Source organism: Pagrus major, chromosome 6, assembly GCF_040436345.1.
Source record: "Pagrus major chromosome 6, Pma_NU_1.0".
Lineage (NCBI taxonomy): Eukaryota > Metazoa > Chordata > Actinopteri > Spariformes > Sparidae > Pagrus > Pagrus major.
Genome location: NC_133220.1, coordinates 11,162,813 through 11,186,910, shown reverse-complemented (window position 1 = coordinate 11,186,910; position 24,098 = coordinate 11,162,813). Strand labels below are relative to the sequence as shown.

At 38.6% G+C, this 24,098-nt stretch overlaps 3 protein-coding genes across 3 annotated transcripts; 2 read left to right on the top strand and 1 right to left on the bottom strand.

The window, feature by feature from the left end:
- Window positions 1–423: 423 nt before the first annotated feature.
- Window positions 424–7,117, bottom strand: slc5a8l (solute carrier family 5 member 8, like). The gene is made up of 15 exons (XM_073468701.1): window positions 6,764–7,117; window positions 6,406–6,471; window positions 6,112–6,163; window positions 5,537–5,604; window positions 5,137–5,291; window positions 4,649–4,789; window positions 4,431–4,560; window positions 3,904–3,992; window positions 3,492–3,604; window positions 2,137–2,204; window positions 1,936–2,022; window positions 1,627–1,820; window positions 965–1,074; window positions 751–836; window positions 424–638 (listed from the first exon to the last, which is right to left on the bottom strand). The coding sequence occupies exons 1-15, from the start codon at window positions 7,115–7,117 to the stop codon at window positions 525–527; spliced, it is 1,827 nt and encodes a 608-aa protein (XP_073324802.1). The 3' UTR covers window positions 424–524.
- A 2,286-nt stretch (window positions 7,118–9,403) lies between these two features.
- tshba (thyroid stimulating hormone subunit beta a) lies at window positions 9,404–10,488 on the top strand. Its single transcript, XM_073468835.1, has 2 exons — window positions 9,404–9,568; window positions 10,210–10,488. The coding sequence occupies exons 1-2, from the start codon at window positions 9,407–9,409 to the stop codon at window positions 10,486–10,488; spliced, it is 441 nt and encodes a 146-aa protein (XP_073324936.1). The 5' UTR covers window positions 9,404–9,406.
- A 5,241-nt stretch (window positions 10,489–15,729) lies between these two features.
- Window positions 15,730–22,157, top strand: slc25a55a (solute carrier family 25 member 55a). Its single transcript, XM_073469066.1, has 10 exons — window positions 15,730–15,820; window positions 16,491–16,595; window positions 17,199–17,324; window positions 17,761–17,816; window positions 19,213–19,303; window positions 19,396–19,514; window positions 19,626–19,821; window positions 20,506–20,660; window positions 20,759–20,834; window positions 20,931–22,157. Exons 2-10 carry the CDS (start codon window positions 16,576–16,578, stop codon window positions 21,088–21,090), a joined length of 999 nt encoding a protein of 332 aa, XP_073325167.1. The 5' UTR covers window positions 15,730–15,820; window positions 16,491–16,575; the 3' UTR covers window positions 21,091–22,157.
- Window positions 22,158–24,098: the final 1,941 nt, after the last annotated feature.

Genomic DNA, 24,098 nt, shown 5'->3' with positions numbered 1-24,098 from the left:
ATGGGAGGATCAGCTCAATCAGTGTGGAGCAAAAGATGTGGTGACCCTTGTTATTTTAAATGTCTCTCTATTGTTCTGAGGAAAACTACAACAACTTAAACATCCTGGTGTAATTAAAGCTCTATACCACCAGATGTCGAAGACATTTTCCTACTATATATATATGAATTGTTTTTGCTGTTGTTTAAGCACGACAGTTGAGTAGCAACATAACAAGGCAAGGAATTTGAATTACATTCTTTTAAAGTTCTGTTTTAGTTTTGTCAGTCTATTTTGTGAATTGTCAAGTTGCCTCTTAATGTGAAATCGGAATTATTTTGTATCTCAATTTCAGCACCACATTTAAAACACATAATTCATATCAACATAAATAGGCACAAACATAAAATTAATTTGTGTTTGCAAATCAAATGCACCACGGGAATGTAGCAGCAAAACAATTGTGGCTTGTCATTTATGCGTTAAATAAAATGTGATAAAATAATAATGATTCCTGGAAAGAACAGTGAATTAATATAGTAGCTTTACAGTTTTGTGGCCATTTCAACATTTTTACTCGTCTTGTCAGAGTCTGCAAATGTTGGGTTTTCAGCGTCCATGTGAAATTCTCCTGCAGCTTTTTCTGTGACATCAGATTCCTGTAGAGAACATTTAGCAAACTATTAATAACTTGACAGAATCTTGTGTAGTTGATAAGTAACGCATCCTCACATTGTTACCAAATATCTAATCAAAGGGTCAGTCTCTTACCTCTGATTTACTACACCAGCTGAAGCAGATCAGATCACTCATCTTCACGAATAGATCAGGGTTGATTTTTTCTTGCTTGCATCCACCTAAAATGAAATAGATACCTATTCTCATAACCGTTTTATGGTAGATTTGAATGATAATATTCAACATTTCAAACATACAAGTATCGATATGCCTTTGTAGTGAAAGTAGAGGTTAGATAATGTCTCACCTGTGATTGAGCTCACCAGCAGGCCAGACACCATTGTTGTCAATGTTCCCAAGAGAGCGAAGTAGACGTAGGACAGAGAGTACCAGCTGTCTGCCAGAGGTGGTCTGAGACTGACACACAGAGGAAATCGATTTATCAGTCATCCTCCCTTCATTCTACACACACAGTCGCACCAACAGGGTTGTAACTTCTTTTTGATGAATTGCTGTATGAAATAGAGCTAAAAATAAAGATTGTCTTTATTATCGATTAATCTGGAGATTATTGTCTCGATTATTCTAAGGTTACATTTTGTTTTGTCCAACCAAAAGTCCAAACACCAAAGATATTCAGTTTACAATTCGATAATACGGAAAAGCAAATCCTCACATCTTTGCTTAAAAAAAGAGACTTAAACAATTAATATAATATCAAAGTAGTCAGGGATTCATTAAATGTTGATCGACCAATCAAATGAAATCTATTCTGAGAATTTTTTCCCTTTTTGTGATGAATTGGCTAGTGGAAGGAAATCTTTTGAGGACAGTTTAAAGCCTTGAATCATGTTTGTGCTTTGTCTACATTTACTACATTAAAATGCTGATAAATAATATTTATTGTGACCATATCATGTGTTTGATGGAACTTTATTGATGTATGTTTATTTATGTTATATGACTCACTCAGGCTGTGGGGTCAGAGTCACTGGAGTGGTCCACGTAGCTGGTGTTGTGTAGTTTTCGCCCATTGTGTTGTTGCACCCTGCAGTGGTGAGTGGGAGGGGATTTGTCTTTTCAGCCGTTGGTGGGTAAATCTGGGCTCCAATCCCCACCCACAGAGTCAGCACTAGACCAATGATCATTCCCACAAGGCCTCCCTGCAAAGTAAACTGCAGTCAAATACTTCCTCCATGTGACACATTTGTGAAGTTTTCTTTGTGTTGTGAGATGGTGCATTTGTGCAAGTGAATGTTCCAGAAAGGAAGTACTCACTATTGAATTTGGTGTGCGGAACAGCATGCCTAATAGGTAAAGACCTAGAAGAGGCCCGCTGATCATGCCAAATATGGACAGAGCTGCCTGAAAATAGAAAACCATCAGAAGGCTTGTAATTCTTAATACTTAACACATGGTGGTGCTGTAGAGCAATAAATGGCTGCAGTACTGCTAATGCATGGTGTTGGAGAGGTTTACCTGCAAAACACTTCCCATCATTGAAGCAATTCCAGCCATCCCAATGCACAGGGCACCAAAGAATACACCTGTGAAAATGTTAAAATCTGCATTATTGAATTAAAAGAAAGGATCTAATCACATTTTTCTAAGACAATCATTGGTACAAACTCTAAGGCAGATGAGCTACATTTTTTTTTTCTAAAATTAACATACATATACATTTTCTTTTACAGTTTTAAAATCAATTTAAAAGAGCTTTTTGGATTTTGGATTTTGTGCATGTTTGTCCAGGGTATCTAAAGGTCTTGAAAAGCATTTAATTCATTAAATTTTCAAAATGGCCTTTAGTGGCCGAACACTAATTTCATGTATAAAAGTGTATAATGTATAAAAGTCCTTAAAAAAACAACAAGACAAAAAGAATGTTTTTGCATTTGATAAAAGTGGGGGTATTGCGACAGTGGAATGTGGGTGCAGGCGGCTTTCTAGGCCACATTAATTTGATCAAATGTATCATTGGTAATTACTGTTATCTATTCCTGAGAAGAACTGAATCCAGGTTATGCAAACTGATTTCCCAGTAGGCTTTCCTATTGGAGGTGTTAAAAAGGTGTCTTAGTTGTCCTGAAATGAACTTTGTGAACCCTGCAGGAACTGTGTTTTGTAGCCATTTCCCTACCATAAATGACAGCTCTTATCAACACCTACAGCTACACTGTAATGAACAGGAACATTGTGACCGTCTTGTATCCAGTGTCTGTGTTGAATTAAGAAAACGGTGTCTTTGCTGCAGAATTCTTCTCAAAAGACAGCGAAGCCACACCCTTGATCTAACCCTGCCAAAAGAAGATTAGACTGTAGTTCCTACATGTTCCTGCCTGTCCAGGTTTATATCCAAGGAAATCCATCTGATGAAAGACCTGAGATTATTGTAGCATTAGCCAGTTTGTGCATCGTGTCCTGTGAAGTCTTTTTTTGGAAACTGTTCATGAGTAATGATTTAAATTTGTCTTTGAGCAAACAAGATTGTCTTTGTTCACAGCTTTCAGTCTATCTATCTCTACTACATTTGGATCATGTCGTAACCTGGACACGAGATCTGTAAACAGTTTTTATTACCAGCTAAGAATAACAAGATAATGGTTATCTTGGTGTCTACTGGTATGCTGTGAACTGATACCATAGTATTCATGATCACCAGAATGCACCGTAGACTTAATTTAGACTTTAAGTGTCTAATTTCAAAATATTTCTTTATAAATGAGAAGATTTTAAAGAAAGGAATTCTTCAAAGCAGTTAATAGCCACTCTCAACTTATGCTTAACTATGCTTTTGTAATCCCTGCTCATTTTTGGTCTACTGTGGAACTTACTCAAGCCCATGTTCATCCAGGACACCTGTTTCTCTGTGAGGTTTTTGAACACTGGAAGAATAAAGTCTTCCACAGTGACAGCAACTAGGGCATTAATGCTGGAAGACACCGTGCTGGGAAAAAAAATAGAACAGAGAGGCTGATTCATTTAAAAAGCAGATTATGTTATGGATAAGGTTAGTCTCAGGTAGCATATAGATAGTGGCTCTCATAAATATCAATGCAACAACAACTTGCTCAATCTTCAGTGGAACAATGACGTGGACTTTTCTCAGGAAGCAACATAATCTAGGTATTGCCATCTCATTCTTTTTTAGCATTGTGTTATCTGTTGGAGCATTTCCTTATCAACAGAATATTTCTGACTGGTATGAAAACAATACATTTTTTCCTTGTTCGTGTCAGGTCTCACCTTAGTGTACCACTGTAAGCAGCCGCCACAAACAAGCCAGGTATTCCAGGGTAAACTGCCAGAATATCCATCACAAGGTAGGGCAGCAACTGGTTTATAAATACAAAGCATTTTTTACTGTCAATGCTTTGATACATTACAAACAGCATGACCTGACCTGCCAACATTCTGGTTTTTCCTGAGTTTCTCCCATATTTAAAGGCCGTGTCCCAGCGGCCTCCTATTTTGTTGTTTCACCTAGGAAATGTTTGTAATTTGCATGGCTTTCAAACTTTATTATGAGTTATTTTTACGATAGGTTAAATATGTTTGACCTCACCCAAGTTGCCAGATTGTCTATGAAGTTTAATCTGCAAACAGAATTTTACAGACAGGCTGCTTAAGCGTTAGCTGCTAGAGCAGGACGGCGTTCCACCTGTATCCACCCTCACACTAAAGACCTCCTTATTTTGAAACCCAAATATTGGCAGCTATGAGCATGCCATCGTTGTGATGGTTGATTAAAAGACAGTGGCAGCTGTAATCACCTGGTCTGGGGTGTCAACATCACCGTTTGCAAGTGGATCACAGTTCTTGTAGATGGAGAACATGGTGAGGCCAGAAAACACAGCCAGACTCACAGTTAGCCACAAGCCAACCATGTTCACATACAGAGACCTGAGGGATATAAAAAGACTTGTCAGTGCATGAACCTTCGCTCACTGCCAATAGTTTACTGTTTGCATTGCACTGCAGGAACGCTCACATCTTGGCATGTCCCAAGGTTTTGCAGGAGATGTAGCGCTGCACCTGGGATTGGTTGATTGAATAGATAGAGGTCCACATCACGCTGCCGCCGATTACAATAGTCCAGAAAGTATGTCGCTTCAGAGGATCTGGGTCAAAACTGTGACAGAAGTAAAAGAACATGTGACAGAATATTGAAGGTAATGATGGGAACGTCAACTGCACAAACTTCTGATAATGTGGGGTGATTGATAAAGGCATGATTGATATTCAGTTTTCTTAATTACTGTGAGCAAAACAGATTCCAGAGCAGAATTTTAACATACTTGGATTCAAGAGCAATTAAGAGTTACAGGAAACGATTACGAGAAAGTTGATCAAATTTGTTTTACTGTGGCTGTAAACAAATTTCTCTCATCCAGGAGGCCACATTCTTTTGGTATCATAACCAGCTTAAAACAAGCAAACAACAAATACTATTGGCCACAAGTCTGCTTGTGTACTTACTCAAACGCCACTAGTCGGCCTCCTTTCCTTGCGTCCTCCCAAATGTTTGTCAGGCCTCCCTGTAGCACAGCTCCTCGAGCTATAACAGCCACAAAACCTGCCAGCATGATCACCATCTGCATCACGTCTGTCCAGATTACTGCTTTCAGACCGCCCTGAAACAACAGCCATCAAGTCTTTCCAGTGTCGTGATAGTTGCGGCTAACTGTTTTGTTCAAATGTGTACTTTTACTGTATACATTCTCATGCAGATAATTTGCCTTTGCGCAGATCAGACCACAAAATAAAATAGTATGATGACACCAAAATGTAAAATAATGACCCAGCCTGCTTTTGATTAAACAGTTATAAATACAATCATACTTGGGCTCAAGGACATTTTGACACACGTGGTACCAACCAAAGTGCAGTAGACGATGCACACTGCTCCTGTAGCCACCAGCACTCCCCATAGATCAAGTCCTGTAACTGAGTGATAAAAACAAGTTCCATCATGAGTCATATAAACAAAATAAGCCTATTGAGACATAACAACATGACTGTTTTAGTAACTTTAAGCCAAAGTCACCATAACCTCTCTGATCCATCCTAGTCATTTTGCACACGGTTGTCTCTTTGTTTTTAGAGTGAACCTGTGTTTACGATAAACATTAGAGAAAGAGACCCTGCTATATCTTTTACCAACTCTATCCATAGTACACAATCTCTGGTATCTGGAAAAAAATAGATTAAACTGAAAAGATTAGACAGCAACACCAATTGCATCTGAGGTTTACTAATTCTCAGTAAAGTTAGGCTGATTTGTAAAGAAAATCTTGTCTACCCTTGTTTGTTGTCCAGAAGAAGCACATGGGAGAGTTTGTGGCAAGTGAAAAAAGGTGAAAAGGCGTAAACAAAACACAGGACTCATAACGATGCCATTATACAAAGTAGTTTTTATTCATAATTGTAAGAAAAGCCCATATATAGACTTACTTTGATTTAGTGCAAGAGCTGGAGCATAGATGACCAAACCAGTGTAGAGAGCCTGAGAAAAAAGGCCACCATTAGTTGATTAGGTGGAAACACATCAAGCATGTGATTCCTATCAATCTTAGAATTGTTATCTTTTACATAAAGTCAAACAGAAAAAAAGACAGGTGCTTTTGACTGTGTTAAATATGGATGTTTGTTCCATTCTTCATGGTTTTGTACTTTAGTTTTTAATTATCTAAATACAAAAAGTAACTGAATATTCCTCTTGATTTCAATAAAGGCATGTTTAGTTACCGTCTGTACGATGTACATTGATGTCCCAATTATCCGAATTGGCTGACTGAAGCGCAATTCCAGGTACTAGAAATGAAAAGGAAACATGGTCAGACATCATTAAAATGGTGTTTAATTCATGCATCCACATTTTTGTTTTTCTTTCTTTTAGTTTTAACTGAAATGTCTGCCAACGTTTCAGAGGAAACACTTTTATAGCAGTTTCATTACATACAAGTTTCTACAGTCAAGGTCACGTTTTATGTAGCCCTCCAATAAAACGTGTCATCTTTATTGATATTTTCACTGTAATTTCCTGCTTCCTGTCAGCCAGCCTTAGTACCAATATAATAATTAAAAGTCTGCGACATTTCCTTACCTCATAGGCACTTGTGATCCCCAGTCTGTAGAAAACCGGGACAAAGACCTCGGCAGTGATGGCAGACATGATGGCGTAGGAGAAGCCGAAGAGCCAGAAGGCAGCTCCGAACCGGTAGGCCTCAGCAGGTGTGCCGATGACTGTGATGCCAGACATGAAGCTGGCAGTGAGTGACATGGCAACCGGCACAGCTGTCATTTGCCGTCCACCCAGCAAGAACTCAGCGCTGCTCGTCTCCTTACGTCCCCGGATGGCCTGGAAGAGGCCAATGCCAGCCGCCAACAAAATTGTTCCAGCAAACACCACATAATCCCACACAGAGAAAGTGGCCACTGGACCACCTGTACCAACCATGGTTACTTAAACAGCTTTTCTAACACTTTTTTATGAACTGTCGACTGAGGATTTCTGTTTTATGCAATCTGGCTAATGTTTGATTTTCTTCCCTCTAAATGCTCCTGAAATTGTCATTTAGACCGACGAAAGGAACAAAAATGCACACATGCAGCAAGGCAAACGCTTTTCAGTGTATTTTAGACTCTACTGTTAGATGAATTTAAATCAGCCACACTCATATTAAACATTTCCCTTCAAACCTTCAACAAAGAATAGAAAAATCCAAAGAGTTCAGCGTTTTAGTCCTTTGTTGTTTTATCCAATCCAGCTATCAGAGTCGCTCTGACTGATAGACGATAGTACATCAAATGCAAGCGGCAGCCGTCTGGTCAACTCTGATGTCTTCAGGAAGACTATAAAGATTAGTTCACTTTAGTTAATGATCTATCAAGGATACAAAGTACTGAAGTCAGCCAGAATTTCATTGATAGTAAAGGGTGGTGATCCTGTGGTGTGTCTCAGTTTGTGTTAACCTGATGCTTTATTATGACATAGTGACACATCCATGAGCTCTCTTTATAAAATCTCATGTCACTTGTAAAATCTCATGTCATGTAGTTATGAGGAAATTCAGGAGTCAGGGCAGGTCACTGCTCCGGCTATCACATCCTGTTTAATGTGTCAGACAATCAGGTGTGATTACTATTGCTTTAACTCTGTATATTTTGCTTATCACTCCAGTGATGCAAACTCAAAGATATGCAGATGTCAGGTGGGAAATGTGTCTACAGTAAAAAATCATGCAGATAACAAAAAAAAATGTAGGTGTAAGCTGTTTGCAGGGACCTTAAGTGAGTACAACAGATATTAAGTGATGACTTGTTCAATTTTATATTCTAATGAAGACAGATTTTATGGTTGATTTCATTCAAGTCACTCTTGATGAGACCATCAGTCTCAGTAAACTCTCTTTGAAAGTTAATGTAAAAAGTACTCAGTGTTAATGTTTATAAAGTTAAGTAAGAGTTTAGGAAAGGAATGAGGCGCTGAAATGGACATTGAACTTACACTGCACTGTTTATGTTTTTCGTATTCACTGATGGCTTTAGTCACTACTGGAAAAGGACAATACAGGTGAGCCAGTTAGCCGTGTGCATTATCCAAGGTAAATGTTATTAGATGAAGACTTCGGTTTAGTAAGAGGTACTGTGGTTGAAACAAAATAGAAGAAAATCAGTCATTGTGAGATAGCCCAATTCATAACACGGCAACAGGAATGCCGAGAAATCATTTTGAATTGTAAATCAAGAGGAAATAGACAAATGGTTCACGCATATGAATTAATGTGTCAGAGAGACTCTGGCTACCTTCAGCAATCATTAAACAAAAATATAGATAAGGAAATCTGGCATCGTTTGGAGGAAAACACTCCTCATTGGTTTTTGAGTCAAGGTATTGCCTTGTCAGTAGCTTGAAGTCTATCTGTGTAAGTGTATCTGAAGTATTTGGTGTTAAGAGATGAATGCTGATGTCTGCTACAGCAGTTTTTATTTTACTTACCATGAGAGCAGATTAGATAAAACCTAACCTGAATGTTTTCTGCTCATGTTTAGTCAGTACATGTCTGGACAGTGACAGCTTGTGAATTGACTTGTGCACATTGCTGAATGGTGTAGATATTTGTAACTCACAATGCACATCTCAGCATTCAGAAAGTACCTTGAAATATTTTGTATTACATAAGTGCATTTTGTTCAGTTATTTTTTTCTCAAATGAGAACCAGATTATGTTTGTTTTGGAAAAGGAAGAAAAAAGTCCTGGTTTGACTATCTCTTTATAAATTATAAATTTTTTTCAAGCAGCCATGAAGCTTCTTGACATTTTGTCAAGTGGACACTGTTTTGGACTAATTTGCACAGAAGGTTTTAGCTTGTGCAGAATCCATTGCGTCAGCTTCCGTGGTTACTGTTACTTTGTGAATGAAGCAAATCATTAATTCATGTAATCCACATAATGGAGTAAAAGTTCAGTTCTTCCTTTTCCGTCACAGATAGAAGATAACGGCTAGTTTGGATAAAGATGGATTATATGATCTTCACATAAATACTGTTCAGCGGGATGTTCAGACTCACGGCATCAACAGGCCTGCAAGCACTGGCATCTCTGGAGCAGGTGACTCACATTCAGAGCGGAACAAACAACATTAAAGATTGCAAACTTTCTGTTATCTGGTTGTTAATTTGTCCTTTTTATCTTTCTTCCCATGCAGGTCCCGAATTGCTTGGAAAAAATAACACTCGCTGAACATGGAGACTGCACTGTTCAACTGCTGGCTCCTTTTTCTACTCTTCAGTCCAGCCGTTCCCATGTGTTTACCCACTGACTTCACCCTGTATGTGGAGAGGCCAGAGTGTGACTTCTGTGTGGCCATCAACACGACCATCTGCATGGGATTCTGCTACTCAAGGGTATGTGCAGTATGTCCTTCATGGTGAAGAATAGTATTGTCATTCATTCATTCTAATAGTGGAAAAAAGTACCTAGAAATATTGACAGACAGAAAGCGAAATCATGTAAAAGTTTATGTCATTGCCATCGTGTGAATCAATGTTTAGTAACCCTTTTTTCCCCAAAAAACTTTATTAGTGAACAAATATTTGCATTTTATGATAACCAAAGTGTTAAACAGTGTAAATGGAAGGTACAATCAAATTATATTAAAGAAAACAGAAAATATAAAAACAAAATGATTGAATAAAATACACAAACACAATACAAGAAAATAAAAGTACAGACTGAATTCTAAAATATTCACAAAAATTAAGTTCTAACATTAAATTGCATGTCATCTTTTCCTGTATTGTGAAATTTAGTAAATGTATGAAATCATGAAAGAAAAGAGTAGAACAGATTAAAGCAATCTTTTGAAAAATGTGCAGTTGTGAATAAAAAATGTTCCCATTACAATAAAATCATGACATTTACCACAAAGTTAAAGGGGCTCTTTGTAAGACTTTCCAACTATTTACATTTTATATCACTTTGTATTGGTCAGAAGTGCCCTAAAGAAAGTGTAATGTTCATTTATGTGTTTGTGTATGGTGAGCAGGACAGCAACATGAGGGACATACTCGGCCCCCGCTTCCTTATCCAGAGAGGCTGTACTTATGACAAAGTGGAATACCGCACAGCCGTGCTGCCCGGCTGTCCCATCAGCGCCAACCCTGTCTTCACCTACCCCGTGGCTCTCAGCTGCCACTGTGGGGCCTGCAGGACTGACAGCGATGAATGCGCACACAGGGCCAGCGTGGCCGGAGCTCGGTGTACCAAACCAGTCAGACGTCTCTACCCGTATCCTGACCAGAGCAACTACATGATCCCGTTCTGATTCTCCTGTAGTTAGCGCTCTCAGCTTGTTGTCTTTTCTTTTTTCTTTTTTTTCCTTAAATTACCAGGTGGAAACTGCATGATTCATGAATGTTTTGTGAGGAGACACACGTCATCCTTAACCTTGTGATGGATACTGTAATGTCTGTCCTGTCTGTATTATCTCTTGTACCAGCCTGTTTTATTGTGTCTTCGTTGCCCAACTTATCTCTGCTGCAGCTCTGCTTCTCAGTTAACAATGGGGGTGGGGGGGTGGGGTATTTTCATTAGTGCCATTATTTATCCCCCTGTACACTCATGTGTGTGTGACTTATTATGTTTACTGTGGAAGGGATACTCTGAATGCAATTCAATTAAAGCTGAAGTCTCTAAATAGCTCTCTTACTAAGCTGCACATGACTTAATGACATCCTGTGCCGGACTATGGCTTTCTGTTTACTACATAACAAACACAAGGCCATGACGCTCCACAATGTCACCTCAAGATACTATATTTGCACCAGTAGTCATTCTGGAAGGCACATGATTGTTGACACAACTCTTTTTAAATGGATTATCAGTGAAGATGTTGAACCACAATGATCAGGCACAACGCACGTAGAAGAGTCACCAAAAACTAAATTCGCAGTGTGTGTTTGTAGCTGAGTAATTTTATATCAGCCCAAGTAGAGTTTATGTGTGTAGTTTCCCATTCACAAAGGGAATTTGGGAAGACAGCTGGAGCTTATTAATAGCTCAGCGGTTCAGAGTGGGAGTATGTATAAGTCCATCATGTGGAGCTCTGTGACATGTGCCACCTCATCTCCTTATTTTCTATTTAGTCACTTATGGATACTACAGCCTTCTTCTGTCAGTGACGTTTTCTTCTGTGTTGATTAAAAATAAACAGTTACTTGTCGCTATTAAAGTATTTTTATCAAAATAGTAAAATGAAATATAACCGAAAGCCCGCAAAACATCACACAGGCAGAGACAGTCTTAATTTCATGAGTTAATAGGAGTAATCATCATCTGGATCACTCCCCTTTTCAACTTATACCTCTGCCACTGTTTCCATGACGTGATTTATAGAATTACACAACTTGAAGCAACCTTGAGGGTGGTTTGTAAGAGTATGGACTGAAAACCAGTTTGTAAAATGCTGAATCACTATAACCCGGGGGAAGCTTGTACAACTTATGTCAACCCGACACTCTGTTTAACCTTGCAGACAGTCAGCTGACAAGATGGTGGAGTATTATATCCACTTGTAGATTTGTTGTCCTTTTGTTGTCCTGATCATTTCTAATCTCATATGTTTGGCTTTTAATCATAAATTTGACTTTATCACATAATTTTGACTTTTATCTCATAATTATGACCTGGGTTTTTTTTTTTCATTAAGCTTAGTTTTCATCATCTTCTTGTTTTACCCGCAGAAACGGGCTTCCATAGTGTTTAACTGTTAAAACTGAGTTAAGAAATAGATTTTGTACTTGTTTATATCTTCAGGTAGATAATTCAGTAGAAGCCTTTTGTCTGCAAACTGTCTGCAAAGGACTGTCATATTTATCAGATTTAATACACATGTCTGTATTGAGATTTATTTTCTCATGAATGTTCAAAAAATATGTCCAATACAAATGAGCTGTACATCCACATAAATGGAGGGTTAGTTATGCTTTATACACAAACAGTTGAGCTGATTTGACTCTACAATCAAGCACAATGGTCTGAATTGCCCAGCTGAAATTCCCTGTGTGGTGGTGTTTTGAAAACCCTAATACCCTAATGGATAAAGCAGTGGATGAAATGGAATTTGCTTCCATCAGCACTCCAAAAGAATCAGCTATATGCCCCACATACCGACCACTCTTTCATTCAGACAAACCACACACTTTTGTTTGTGTTGTGTTTATTCAACTGGAAAAAATGTGGGAAACGTTGTCGCTGTGTTGGCGGCTCCAGAGACGCCAATGTTGATCAGACAGTAGGTTGAAACCAGCTGAAATATTGCTAACTATTTGACAGATTGAGATTACATTTAGTGCAGACATCCATAAATCCTACAGACTTTGGGGATTTTTTGACTTTTCATGTAGTGCATGAATTAGTGCTATTAGTAATGATAGACTGCTAACATGCTAAACTAAGACAGTGGCTCTCAACATTTTCGAGTCACGAGTGGGTCCCCCAGGTAATCTTTTCTCCTACTTTGGTGCTGTTAATGTGATCCCATATTATCTGATTCCTGAGTTGTCTTTTATTCAAAGAAAACGGGATGGCAAGATGTTTACCAATCAGACAAACGCTTAAATACAAAAGAGTCTGATCAAAACAACCCAAGAACATATGGATAGGATAGTGATGTAAGTAGGAGATGCTGACTATATGCAAGGCTGCAAACATGACTTGTAGATCATTCTGTTACACAACCTTTCTGTTACACAACCTTTTAGTGTCAGTCATGTATTAACAGTAAAAGACAGGTCCTAAACCCCTGGAATGTGTCTATAGATTCAACACCGTTACCTCCGATGCTCCACTTTCAATGCCAACAAAAGCCTTCTTGTCTTGTCATGCCCTGGTAATTTTCCACATTATGCAGCTACTACATGAGCACCTGCATTTGAAACCTATCCAGTAGAATTCACCAGACGGTCTTTCTAAACCCAGGAAAAATCCCTTTGAGTAATTCAATAGGGTACTTTTTGTTCCTGCTAGATAGACCATGTTTGTTTACGTAGTTATCTGAGGTGAATTCATTGATATCTCTTCCATCCAAACCTGTTTCATATGCACACAGTTGCACACAGCCACACCTGGGAGTTGAGTAGTCAAGAATAATGTGTACCTTCATTGAGGACAACAATGAGTAAATAGAGGGGGTAAGAACTCAGCTACTCTACCTACATTTATCCTGTTGAAGGTGGCATGAAGAAACCAGAGCCAGCTGACGGTGTAAGTAGTACTGTATTCAGATACTTGCCAACCACACAATTAAAATATATTCCTTAGTCCTGTGTTTAAAACCTTACTTTAGTAGAATCTTGGAAGTATTGTCAGCAAAATGAAGATAAAGGCACCAAATTCAAATTACTCTTAATTCAGGAAAATGGCCCCAATCAGATTTACGTATCTAATAGTTTTTTGTGTGTTTACAGACCTACAAGATGGAGGTGCAGCAGCTGTCGGTGTTCACCTAAACCTGGCTTGGTGAGTCCCCTGCGCAGCTTTCTCTGATTGCAGGCAGAACTGAAAACCTGCAAATCCTGTGGTCAAAGCTGTGAGGAGGTGGAACAACAGGGCAAAACTGGAATTTGACAACACTGGGTGGAGTGTTTTTGAGGCTGCTGCTGGAGTCCTGGATTAACTCACTGACTGAGATCTTGCATCAGTTTTTGTGAGGATATGTGTGCCAACTAAATCCTTTTGCACATACAACAGCAATAAACCTTGGTTCGCAGCTTTGTTAGGCCAAGGATGAGGCCTACCGGAGTGGGGACAGAATTCTGTGCAGCCGCACCAGAAACACAGACAAGGAGATTTAGATTAGCAAAGAAAGACGACACCCAGAAGTTGAAAAACAGGTTTTTGACCCTGCTTCAGTGTCAGAAGGAATGAAACGGGGCCTTTCTGCCAGTGGCACTTTTGGCAACGCCGAGTCAACACATGCAACACTGATTTGCATTTCCATTACCAGTATAGACTGCTCTTTAATTATATAACAGGGAGAACGAGTATTTACAGCCTCTCCCTTGACCACTATTCAATACAAGCACATCATCAGTTAAAAACACAACTGGAAAAGCAAAACCCTGATGCACTGGGCTGAAGTGCCGGGTCAAACCGAGTCAAGGCCAGCACGTGTATAGAAAAGCCCCAAAGGACATTCCGACACCAGAAAACAATAGGTCATCGGCCACATCCAGGGTGGTGGCTTGTCTGCATACAGACAGTGATTTATACCTCCTGCGCCACCTCAGGAAGTTCAGCCTGCCTCAGGAGCTGCTGGTCCGGTTCTTCACTGCAATAATCCAGTGTGTTCTCTGTGATGCACTTACCTGACCTTGACACTGAGGTCCTTGAATCACTCTGCATCAGCTGTGTCCTGTTGTTTGTGGGGTTTTTGTATTTTTTTCATTTATTTTTTACGATCTAGCTGCAAACCAATATTCCTGAAAGACACTTTGAACTCACTCACTATAAATGTTTACAGACATGTCTACATGTATATATTGTACATCATGAACATCCATTTATTGTTTATTTCTTTGCACTGCTATGTATTTCTTTGTATTGCTGAGAACTTACAGAACACTTTACATGTATATAGTTTTATTTATGTTTCTGGCCATTGTTGTCTTCTATACAGTATATTTCTACACACTGTGCACTTAATAGTCATGTTTATTGTCCTTGTTCATAGCTGCCATGACTATTCCTGTGTAAGTGCATTAAGAGCAATGAAAAAAATGTGTCAAATGTATTTTATTTGCACTCCTACTTGGCCATTAAAGCTGATTCTGACATTTTATAAAGTGATGATGTGTTTTTATGGGAAATCCTAATCTGTAAAGTAACTAGCAACTATGGCCGACAAATGTTGAGGAATATCAACTATAGTATTTCACCCTGTAATTTAGTGGAGAAGAAGTACAAAGTACTCAGTAAAGTAAAAGTACCTCACAGTTGTAGCCTCCTTCAGTGTATTTGTGTATTTAGTCAGTATTTAGTTACTTAGTACTACTACTACCAACCTCTAAGTAGAATAGATCCTAATGGTGTAGCCAGCAAGCTTAGCAGAGTGATCTTAATGCCATTAGGTTTTAACCACGAGACGTACTATGGGAGCAAGATCATCCTAATCTTAAAATCCATTTGGGAAATGACGCTCTGACCCCTTCACCTACTTTACGATAATCTCTCCAAAGGTATGTCTAGCCTTAAACATGTGTACACAGCTAATCTTTAACTTTTATAATTAAAATAATTTAAAGTTCCTCAATGAATGGTTTTCCTCTTAAATTACGCTCTTGACAATGGCTCTGCCCTTCACAATCTCCTGAACTACACGATTGGTCGGACGGTTTGATTGATCAGTCTATTCACCAATGAAGCAAGGGGCAGGTCAATTCAGCCAATCAGATCCGAGTATGTAAGTTAGCTGCTCGGTGATTGGTCGTAATTCAACGATAGTTCAGACTTGACTGAGCCCGCCCCGCCCCCGCCGATAAAATTCAATGGAAATTTCCAGTCACGTCTACTCACAGAGGAACCGGCGAAGATAGCGGAGGTACACTATCACAACGGCTCGAAACAAGCATAAAGAATAACTACAAGACAATACTTTGGTGAGTAAAATGTTTAAATGCATGTTTAAGTGACGTAGTGTGCGTGTTAGAGTCAGGAAGTTGTCCGCCAAAGCTAGCTTGTTCGCTTTCAGGGACGGTATTGTTCTGAATGAGCATCATAGCTAACGCTGCCCGCTAACCTTATGATTGAAAGTGAGAGTAACGTTACGAGACGTGGATGCTCGGAAATTGTTTCTGCTCTTTAAACCTAAATATTTAAGTAAAACTGCCTGCAGTGAAGGATACTCGATTTATTCCTTTACTCCTTTTATTTGACATGCATTAAAGCATCATATTTGCATTTAAAGAAAAAAAAAACCCAAGCTCTTTCTCATCATCTCGTCGATCTGCATTGATGCTATTTTATAAAACTTGGAAGAAGTTAACGCCACTGCCTGCACGCCGACGTTTCTTAGACATTCAGCTAGATTAGTGCCATTATCAAGAATGTATGAAAGGCGGTAATGCCCATGTATGGTGTTCCGGTATGTGAGCTAAGACACGCCCACGGGTTGTACGACTCATGTTACAACTAGCAGAGCTGCTACGTCACAGTCACATGACCCTGTGTGGTGTGTAGATAAGCCAAAGCCTCTGAGCTGCAGCAGGATAAGCTCTGCCAACCTTCCCCCCCCCAAACTCCAAGTGACTTCCGCTTTCTCTGTCTTAGGACTCTATTCATTGATCTGACTGAAGAGCACCTGGACCTACATCACTACTTTTACACGTCTACCTTCATCTAATTCAAAGTCATCATGTCTCAGCAACAGATTAGGTAAGTCTTAATTCATTTTCTTTTTTACTGTTGGTTGGACTAAGCAAAACATTTTAAGGACTTTCCCCAGGGGGAATTTTGATGGTGTCAAGATGAATAATTGAGAGAATAACTGTTTACTGTTTGTTTGTTTTTTTACTGTGAGAAAAACAGTTATTTGAAAGGGGTACTATGTAGATTTGGAGAAGAAATTCAAACTCAGAATTTCAATATTTATGATATTAACAAGGTAATTATACCAAATCAGAAATATGTATTTTTTCCATGAGTGATTAAACAAGCTGTTCTCAGAGGAAAACAAGGTCCTTGAAGCTAGAGAGGTGGCAGGGCCCATCAAATATATATTTTAAAAATCAGTCAATGAAGATCTTTCGCTTCTGATTACAATTTCTTCCCCAAAACTACATAGTGCACCTTTTGAACATGACATTTTCATTTCAACCCCTTATTAAAGGTCTTTTCTTTTTTTCACAATTTTACAGTTAAGGATTCATTATCATATTTATGATTATCTCTGATGTTTTATTTTCCACTTTGAAAAGCGTTATGTAAATAAAATGTATTACTATGTGTTGACATTCTTTTTTTGTCCTCTCCTTTCAGCCTCCCAGCCAAGCTCATTAATGGAGGTATTGCTGGCATTGTTGGGGTTACTTGTGTCTTCCCCATTGACCTGGCAAAGACCAGGTTGCAGAATCAGAGACACGGTCAGCAGGTCTACAAGAGCATGTGAGTATTTTTAGTCACTGTTGTTGTTGTAAGTGTGTTGTCCTGCATGACAACACACTTATTTCCAAATCTTGTCTACATCCATGTATAATCCAGTACTATTACTGCTAATCCTGCAATGACACATGCTGGGCGTCAGGATGGACGTGTAGAATTAGGGACATTCCTGATGCGATAGACAATAATGACTTCATCCTCTTCATTCCTCTCCAATGAGTCGATCCAAAGTCTCTGAAGGATGGAAATTTACTGCTCTATTTACCCCTCCCCTTCTTAGTTGCTCAGAGCAGGCACCATTACCATTACTGTCATTGTGATAATTCATTTATTTAAATGATAAAGCTTCTGTAAAATATTTTAATGTTTCTTTCTTTTTCAGTCAACTTAAACTTCAATGTTTCATACCACTTATATTTTCCTCTTTCTTGTTTCGTAGGATGGACTGCCTTGTCAAGACAGTTCGATCAGAGGGTTACTTTGGAATGTACAGAGGTAAGATTCATACGCTTCTGAATATTATTAACCAGTAGGCCAGAACATGTAGGAGATGAATAGATATAGTAGATCCTTCTAATGGTGAGGCTGAACATTGATTAAATGTTTATAACTCAGTACAACTCAGATTCAGATCGTGTATTTTGAGTGCATGGGTTGCTTGATTTATACAACAATATAGCCATAAGAGGAAGTAAGTTATAAAAGAGAGGTGGCCCAACATGGTTTTGCAGCTTTCAAGGTCCAATTTATTAAGAAAGTTGATTTTCGAGTCTCATTCCCAACTCGCCAAATACACTTCGGGATGGCAGCTAACCCGACCTACAATCCCAAAGCGACAGTATTTGAAGAGTTGGAAACAAGAAACCAAAATCAACTTTCTTCCAAATTGGACCTTTTTTAAGCTCTGGTGTTTTTTAATAGCATTCATGCAGTAAAACACATGTCCTGTTTTAAAGATCAGTTGTGTTGATGTGATGTAGAACAGGAAAAGTGAAATCTTGTGGTCATAGTTAAATATGAGGAAAATCGAGACCTTTTTAGTCTGGGTCTCTGCTTGTGTGAGGAATGCTGTTTGTTTGCATCTGTGTTTTTCATATTACAGACTGGGTCCCCCTGGGATATTGAAGGCTAGCCGATAAGGCGCAGCCACGCTGGAGGCAAATCATTAAATGGTTCTTACAATATTGCTCTATTTAAAACTATAGGCACAAGTTTTTGTTTTGCCATCTATTTGTTCTGTTATTTGACTACTTGTTAATAACTTCTTGGCTGTCTCTTCACTGTCCTGTCAACTTGTAGATCCTCATTTTCTAGACAATGAATTGTGCCCTGGCAGACTTTGGTTGATCTTAAAAACTGATGTGAAATAAACTTAAATTCACTTCAGATTCATTTTTAAGCTTGCCCATAGTCTGCAGACAGTGTACATAGTGGAGGATTAGGTCTGTCCTGTCACTAACACCTCTTCATTTCTCTTGTCTGTTGTTGTCATTAACCTACTTACTGACTTGGAGCCTTTCAATAGACACAGATTTCCTTTCTTCAAGTTTTCTCCACACAATGTGGGCCCTGTTATCATAAACTGTCTCCTTCGATGTTTGCATCTTCTTCTATATTCATTACCCTCCTCATTTGTTCTCTTGTCTTGTGTTTGGCTTGTTTCTCATTTTCCTTTTATGATGTTTTTTAATGTTATTCTCTTGAAGTAATCCCCCTCAATCATCATGACTGAAGCTACTTTAAATTGAGCATTTGTCTTGTCTGTGTGTAGATTAGCTATACAAATGGACTTTCTAATATTGTAATGATAGTTGCGGGGAATGTTTTTGTGTGTTATGAATGAAAACATGATTGTGACTTCAGTACTAACTGTGTGTTTGTTTGTCCTCAGGTGCTGCTGTAAATCTAACCCTGGTCACTCCTGAAAAGGCAATCAAGCTGGCTGCTAATGACTTCTTCAGACATCAGCTCGCTAAGGATGGGTAAGCAAGATCAACTCATTAAATCATCATCTTTGGAAAATACAGCATCCCATAAATTGTTAATTAATATGTTTTTTTTAATCTGTTAACAGAAAGGGGCTGACAGTGTTCAGAGAGATGCTGGCAGGTTGTGGTGCAGGCATGTGCCAGGTGATTATCACCACCCCGATGGAAATGCTCAAGATTCAGCTACAGGATGCAGGCAGACTCGGTGAGAAAATACAAAATTGATTGAAAATATAATCATTCTAAGCATTAGAACATATTAATATGTATGCAAGAAGCAGCAATTTGATTTTTTTTTTTTGTCATTTGTTCACAGCGGCCCAGCAGCAAAAACCAGTCATGATGTCTCCTACCAAGCTTGTGGCCACCAACACCATGCTCAGCCGCTCCTACAACTCTGGCATGGTGGTCTCGGCACCGCGAGCTGTGTCTGCCACACAAATCGCAAAGGAGCTCCTCCAAAAGCATGGCATCCAGGGGCTCTACAAAGGCCTGGGGGCAACACTGATGAGGTAAATTCTTATTCTCAGATGAAGAGGAACTAGGGCTACATGATAATGGAAAAAAACAATTGCAATGCGTGTGTTGTCACAGTAGGTGGACGTCACCATGGTTATAATCACTGAGTTGCAGAAAGACTAGAGTTAATATTTGTTGACTGTTAATATACGATTCAAACCAATACTAGATTTTTGGGTCCATTGTCGATTTAGATATTAGAAAGTTAAAAAAATTGGATATCATTAGTTTGGTTGATTCACACATTTTCTGCACTGATCCCTTAAATGTGGCTATCTAACACTTGTGACAAAGATATGTGACGGAGAATAATTTACTGTTTAACAACTGAGTTTAGTAATTATCATCAGCATCTTTTTCCGCATTATAATCTCTAACAAAAAACTGTTTTTCATACGGGCCAACATATAAGCAGATAGCGATATCTCCGATAGGCCAACACCGTCCTGTATTATCAGCCGATATCAGTCATGCTCTAGTTAATATTTATCAAGTGAATCTTAACATTCACCTTGAAAACATATCTACATATCTGTCATTGCACTTCCTGCAATGTGACTATTGTTCATGCGCACAATATATAATGCAGCCTTAAGAGGAACCATGTTGACTTGTTAGACCAGTTACTTCTGTATCAGGTTTTCAGTCTGAATCAACTTGTTGGTTTTTGCTTTCAGGGATGTTCCCTTCTCCATCGTCTACTTCCCGTTGTTCGCCAACCTGAACCGTCTAGGTCAACCCAGTCCCGGGGAGTCGTCACCCTTCTATTGGGCTTTCCTCTCAGGCTGCGCTGCAGGATCTACTGCTGCTGTGGCTGTTAACCCCTGTGATGGTGAGTCTGAGAGCCATTTTGTGGTGTCTTACTTAGTAACGTCTTTGTAATGTTTCTGAACTCATACCTAATGCGTTTCTTTTTTTTCTTTTATCCAGTGGTGAAGACTAGACTGCAGTCACTGAACAAAGGAGCCAATGAGGAGGCTTACAATGGAGTTATGGATTGTGTGAGGTAAGTCATTCATTGTAACATAACCACCTTTCTCTTTTTTGTCCTTTTTTATTTGTGCGTGTGTTTAAATAAATGTATCTCCCTGGTTGTCCACAGTAAAATAATGAGGAAGGAGGGACCGTCCGCCTTCCTGAAAGGTGCTGGCTGTCGAGCTCTGGTCATCGCTCCTCTGTTCGGCATTGCACAGGTTATGTACTTTGCTGGCATTGGTGAATACATCATGGACAACTCACCTCTGAGCCTCCTGTCGCCATGAGCATATCAACTAGCTGGCTATGCACAGGACCTTTCCGAGCGTCAGTGGTGGAACAACTGGCAGCTACTGTACAAACTATCAGTTTACAAGTCTTGTCTGACTGAGTCAGAAAGTCTGACTGAGTCAGAACGACTTCGGGGTGTGAAGAGACCTAAGATTTCATCTTCTGTGTGGTCTGACAGCTGTGTTGCACTTAAAACACTTTTGTGACTTATTATTCAGTAGGCTGTGGCCAACGTTTGCACTTGAAGCTGTTAGCCTTACTGGACTGGGGGGACTCAGAGTTGCAGTGTTATTCTTTCTTTGTCCCCTGCAGTCCTGTTGTTTCCCTCTGTGAGGGAGGGGAGCTCACTCCATTGAAGAGACAGATCTATTTTTGTGTTTTTCATGCATTTCAACTTTCATATTATTCTGTATGTGTATGCTAAATTCATTTTAAATTGCAGAACTGCAGCAGCTTGCAGAGCTCTGTATGTTTTTCCTCCTTTTCAGTCTGTCTCATGTTACAAAGCCTTAAGTTGAATAAAAAGGCTTAAAATGGAAGATACACGGGGCCCAATTAACACCATTTATTGCAAAGGGATTTTTTTTATTTATATATTTTTTTTACACATTTCAGCAATAACTGTCAGTGTTTATATGACTGATCATGAACCTTCCTACTAACATGGGACCATATACATGCCAAAGCATCGAAGTGTCCTGTTACATACTTGATATTCGCCCTACAGTTGTTTGGTTGTTGGCAAAAATTGTATCTTAATATCTGCAAAAACTTGAGATGCATCCATGCACATTATATATATATATATGTATGTGTTTTGTTTAACCTCGGTTTATACATTTGAATATGCAGACCTACTACTTCACTAAAAATAATAATAATTAGGGCTCATGCCTTAAAAGATCAGATTGACATTGATCTGTGAAGAAACGAGGCTCCTGGCCAAGAAAACAGCATTATTACTGTGACTGTGAGCATGTGAAACATTACTGTTACTATATTTTGTTTTGTGATGGCTTTTTGTACATACCATATACATTCATTAAAATTTGCAATGCATTCATTCTGTGTTCATGGATTTATTGACTGTATGGCCATGCAGAAATAGGGAAACAAGTATCAGTTTACATGAAGCGGATGGGCAAAATAACAAATGCTGCATAAAGCAGCCAGGTAATTAATGTTGTTATTGTTGGATTACAATTAATGTGCAGATCACATCACACTAATGTTGCAGCCGGTAAAGATAGGGCTAATTTTAATGATATGACAGCTGAGTAGTCTGTTAATTTCCCCCTGGGGCTCAATAAAGTCTATTAGTCACTGTTGTTATCAAGTAGCATGTGATGGAATAAAAACAATGTTCCCATTTAATATGTGGTTACGTAGTAGTTGTAGAAAACAGTGTTGTAAAAAGTACCCAGAAGTCATACTTCAAGTGAAAGTACTTTAATAAAAGTAAAGATATTGGGTCAAAATATTGCTTTTGTAAACTAATAGTAACTGAGTAAGATAATTTTCTTAAAGGTTATTTTCTGGCAACAAATATACTTATATATCAAAAGTAAAAGAAAATTCTACATATATTTACATCTCTGTATATACTGTTTACCATGTGTTGACCAGTTATCGGCCTTGTTGATCATCAGATTCAATATTCAGGATCTTTCCAATTATTGGAATCAGTGTCCTTTTAACTAACTGCAGATAAAACAAATTCATTTAAAAATCTGCCGCTCTGGCTGAAAAACACCGGGTGAAAACATGACCTTCTCGGCAGAGCTACATAAGACTGTTATACTATTCTGTAACCATGTCCACGCACACATGACAACACTCACATAAACATCAGTGTGATCTTGAGATAAGGCTCGTAAAAATCAGTAACTCAGAATCGCACTTCTATAGGCTTGCTTTTACGTGAACCCGCTTTTACTCCTTTTACTGCTCTTAGTCTGTTTATGTTTTTATTTGTTTATTCTTAATCTGTTTATTGTCTTTTATTATTTTTTTACTGTCCATAATCTTTTTATCTGTTCTTAATTCCTCTGATGTCGTCATCTTATTGTCCTTTATTGATTTTGTCCTTTTACTTATCTTTATTTTTGCATTACTTTCCCCCCCTCGCTCTTCCTTGTTCTGTGATTCTGCCTGTTTTATCGCTTTTATTCCTTTTACTTGCAGTTATACACATTGACTTTTTGTGACCTTTTCTGTTCTGCCATCTTGTTTTAACTCACCTTAGATTCAGCTTCCTTGTGTTTGGCTTGACTGTTGAGTGTTTATTCTGTAATATTGTCTTCCTGAGTTCTTGCTTTTGCTTGCTTGGCAGAGCACTTTGTAAACTCTTTTAAAGGTGCTATATAAATAAAGTTTATAACTATAATAATAATACGTACAATTATTATTATTATTATTATTATTATTATTATTATTATTATTAAGATAAAACCAGTCATCTTGCTGATATTTTGTGTCTCTAGTCTTTATTCACATACGTTTGGTATTGAGGTAATCAAAAAGTAACAGAAAGTAATCAAGTTACTTTACTTTTATATTATGATTCTTGGATTAGGTCACTGACAAAATGTTTTAAGAGGTAATTAGTAACTGTATCTGAAAAGAAATGGCAAAAGTCTTCTTCTGTTGAGAAATGTAAAGAAATTACAGTTTAGCAAATGACAACTGATACTGAGGTCACTGTAGTGTTAAAGCTTGGAGGTTCATTCTCAACACGAGGTCCAATTGATGTTGGCAAAGCTTTCAGCCACATCCTGTGAACTTCCTCTGATGAGTGAGTTTTTAAAATGTGTCAGAGCAAGTAGGCAAGTAGGTCAGTGGGCCTCCTGCAGAGATGAGTTTGTCATGCCAATGTCGTATTGTGTCAAGAATCCTGACTTTGTGTCGTTACGGTCTATGTGCAACTGCATTACTTAGCATGGCTCAACTGTTCCGCCATTTCATGTCAGCGAGTCCACACACACTGAGCTCTGACGTGTCCAGG

Bases quoted from the DNA above. Each gene is read 5' to 3' on its own strand.
- slc5a8l (XM_073468701.1), bottom strand. From the start codon at position 7,117: ATGGTTGGTACAGGTGGTCCAGTGGCCACTTTCTCTGTGTGGGATTAT. The intron at 4,790-5,136 runs GTAAGTACACAA...CTTCTGTCACAG, and splicing joins GGCCGACTAGTGGCGTTTGA to TTTTGACCCAGATCCTCTGA. The intron at 2,023-2,136 runs GTAAACCTCTCC...TTCTATTTTCAG, and splicing joins TGATGGGAAGTGTTTTGCAG to GCAGCTCTGTCCATATTTGG.
- tshba (XM_073468835.1), top strand. From the start codon at position 9,407: ATGGAGACTGCACTGTTCAACTGCTGGCTCCTTTTTCTACTCTTCAGT. The intron at 9,569-10,209 runs GTATGTGCAGTA...TATGGTGAGCAG, and splicing joins TGGGATTCTGCTACTCAAGG to GACAGCAACATGAGGGACAT.
- slc25a55a (XM_073469066.1), top strand. From the start codon at position 16,576: ATGTCTCAGCAACAGATTAG. The intron at 17,325-17,760 runs GTGAGTATTTTT...CTTGTTTCGTAG, and splicing joins CAGCAGGTCTACAAGAGCAT to GATGGACTGCCTTGTCAAGA. The intron at 20,661-20,758 runs GTGAGTCTGAGA...TCTTTTATCCAG, and splicing joins GGCTGTTAACCCCTGTGATG to TGGTGAAGACTAGACTGCAG.